The 3,297-nt window shown below is 45.1% G+C and overlaps 1 protein-coding gene across 1 annotated transcript; it reads right to left on the reverse strand.

Annotated features, from left to right (window-relative positions):
* Window positions 1-696: 696 nt before the first annotated feature.
* Window positions 697-3,297, reverse strand: LOC133518210 (uncharacterized). The gene has a single exon (XM_061851840.1). The coding sequence runs from the start codon at window positions 3,295-3,297 to the stop codon at window positions 697-699; it is 2,601 nt and encodes an 866-aa protein (XP_061707824.1).

Raw genomic sequence — 3,297 nt, forward strand, 5'->3', positions numbered from 1 at the left:
ATATGACCTATATATTTACACCGTAAATTATTGCAGGTGACTAAATATACACCCTGCATAACAAAAAAAACAAGTACCTAAAGCAAAATGTAGCAAAAACAAGGGTAATAACTTAATAAACAATATTAACGACAATACTACCCAAATTATATCTACCCACTAGACCCAAACATGATAAAAAATACAAAAGAAGAAATACAGCCAAGTTGTTATTTAGAAAGTTGTAATGGACGCATCACTTTAAATGGCTAAAGATTAACAAACTCAGGGTTTCGAATTGGGTTTTATCATGAAGAAAAACTTCTGACCAGCCGGAATGTAAATTAGGCCATTTTCTTTGAGGAGAAATAAGTCTTAAAGTGAATCTGAAATGTATGGAAATTATCCGTAAATAAACATGAATAAAACGTTAGATTCTAGTTAAAGAAGAGGGAATTTCGATAGCTAAAGTGGAAAATAATCAATAAACCAGGCAGTCGACTAGTTTCGATGGATTTATTTTGCGAACTGACGTACAAAAATATAAACAGTCAAAATAACATTAGAATTTAAATATGGAATTAAAAAAGAACTTAAGACTAGACATAGATAATAGTGTAAACGTATCAAAACCTATTTACATATACACCCTTAACATCCCACCCCCTTGTGTGCGAAAGCACACAAAACTAGCCAGACTAGATATAAACTGAGACTTTATGCCTCTAATCTGACCAATTTTTTAGAAGGTCGACGAAGAATTCCACCTGATGTGGCTACGTCCACCACCCTGACCACTCCGTCTCTGCCAGGGAATGTAGCAACGACGCGGCCGCGTGGCCAGGTTCCTCGGGGTAGGTTCTGGTCTACAATGATGACTAAGTCGCCAAGAGTCAAGTCGTGCTCTCTGTTCTCCGCTATCTGGCGAGGTTGCATGGTTGGCAGAATTTCTTTTACCCATCGGTTCCAAAAGTGGTCGGCCAATCTCAACGCCTTCCTCCAGTCAGCACGTCTTAAAAGGTCTCGGTCGTCAAGGGTTGCAGGCAGAACCTGGTTAGAAGATGAGCCAATTAGAAAGTGGAAGGGCGTTAGGGTTTCCTGGTCTTCAGGGCCAATAGGGACATGGGTCAGAGGTCGAGAATTTACAATTGCCTCAGCTTCTAGAAGGAGAGTTACTAGGACTTCGGGATTAGGTTCTCTTTCTCGTAATGTGGCATTCAGCGCGACTTTGACGGTGCGAATAAGTCTCTCCCAGCATCCGCCGAAAAAAGGAGCAGCGGCAGGGATAAAGCTCCACTTTATTCCTCTATTGGCAGCAAAATCGTAGACCTCGTTCTGATAAAATTCGCGTAGAATTCGGTCTGCACCAACAAAACATGTACCGTTGTCAGAATATACAGTATTGGGAGCGCCTCTTCTAGCAATAAACCGTCGCAGGCTCATTATTGCGGAGTCAGCAGAAAGGGAATGTACAAGCTCCAGGTGAACGGCTCTGGATGTCATGCAGGTGTACAGGGCCACATAACGTTTCTCTTGTCTTCGGCCGATCTTGGTATTTATCGGGCCGAAATAATCCAAGCCAGTGTACGTGAATGGGCGGCGGTGGTGGGCAAGCCGCTGAGGAGGAAGGTTACCGGTCATCGGATTCATTGGCTTTGCTCTTTTGATGCGACAGAACAAACATTTGCTGGTGACGCTTCGAACAGTACTGCGCAGATGAAGAAGCCAATATTTTTGTCGAACCTCATTGACCACCATTTCATTGTTTGCATGTCCAGCCTTGCGATGGTAGAAATTGACCAATAAGCGCACTACTGGGTGTCGTCCATCTAAAATGATTGGAAACTTGATCTCGGAACCGACGTCTTGTACGGCAACGATTCTGCCAGCTAGGTGCAACAAGTTGTCTGGCCCCATTCTGGGAGAAAGCTTCGCCAGGCGACTACTCTTTGGTATCAATTCTCCACGTTCTATTATTGGGATTTCGTCACTAAATGATTCAGACTGTACTTTCTTCAGGACGTGCCTTTCTGCGGCTTCCATAAGTTCCGCTGTCAGGGGGATTAGAGTGGTGGACGTAGGTCTATTCGTACGTTGACGAAGCCTAACATCGGTGCTAGGAGCAATGCGACCTACGCGATCTAAAGCCGAGCGAAATTTAGACGCAGCTTGCAAAACGCGAGCAGTAGCACGAAGTAATCGTAGCCAGTCACTAAAACGACTGAAATCCGCGGTAATTGTCAGATGACCAACCACAAGTCCAGAAGTCTGCTTCCGCTCTTCCTGGACTATAGGCTGACCAGCTGGTTCAACAGGCCAATTCTCCGGTGGATCGAGAAGGAACGAGGGACCTGTAAACCATCGGTGGTTAGGATTAAGATGAAGCGGCTTAATCCTAGTGGCATCGTCCGCAACGTTCAAATCAGTTGGGACCCATTTCCAATCTTGCACGCGCGTATTTTCTGTAATTTCTCCTACGCGATGGGCCACAAAGGGTTTGTACGTTCGTGCGTCACTTCTGAGCCAACCGAGGACAGTTCTTGAATCTGTCCACAGGAAAGTTCGTAAAGGTTTTTTCTTATGAAACTCTTTAATAGCGACAGCAAGGCGAGAAGCTATCAAAGCGCCCTGCAATTCTAGACGAGGAATTGAAATGGGCTTCAAAGGTGAGACTCTCGTCTTACTGGTGATGAGTGCGAGCTTGACTGTACCATCTGCATACAATAAGCGCCAATAAGCGACGGTGGCAAAGGCCAACTCGCTTGCGTCCGCGAAAATGTGTAGCTCCCTGTGTAGAGGTTCTCCATTGAGCTTGGCGTACCATCGTGGAATCCTAATTGTAGATACGTCAGACAGTTCCTTAAACCACTCGTTCCACTTTAAAATCTGTGATGGTGGAAATGGTGTGTCCCAGTCAATATTGGATCTCCACGCCTCCTGAAGCAGTATACGCCCTTTGACCACTATTGGGCCCAACAAACCTAGTGGGTCGTATACTTTCATGAGGTGGGACAACACTTTGCGTTTATTAAAACTGCCCTGTAGTATGAGACCTTCTAAACCAGTCCTAAATCCGACAGTGTCCGAAATAGGATCCCATGAAACACCTAAGGCTCTGACGCTACTTGATTCACTGCCAAGTGACATCTCACTAGGCTGGACGGCGCGCAGTTCAGTCGGTATAAGACGCAATGCTCCCTGATCGTTAGAATTCCAGCCACACATTTCGAAACATGCGTTACGATGAATAGTCACAACATCGGATGCCATCTGTGCAGCTTCGTCAACATCGTCCAGACTATCCAAGAAATCGTCCAT

Source organism: Cydia pomonella, chromosome 5 (assembly GCF_033807575.1).
Source record: "Cydia pomonella isolate Wapato2018A chromosome 5, ilCydPomo1, whole genome shotgun sequence".
Taxonomy (NCBI): domain Eukaryota; kingdom Metazoa; phylum Arthropoda; class Insecta; order Lepidoptera; family Tortricidae; genus Cydia; species Cydia pomonella.

Excerpts from the sequence above, each read along its gene's own strand:
- LOC133518210 (XM_061851840.1), bottom strand. The coding sequence starts at position 3,297 with ATGGACGATTTCTTGGATAGTCTGGACGATGTTGACGAAGCTGCACAG.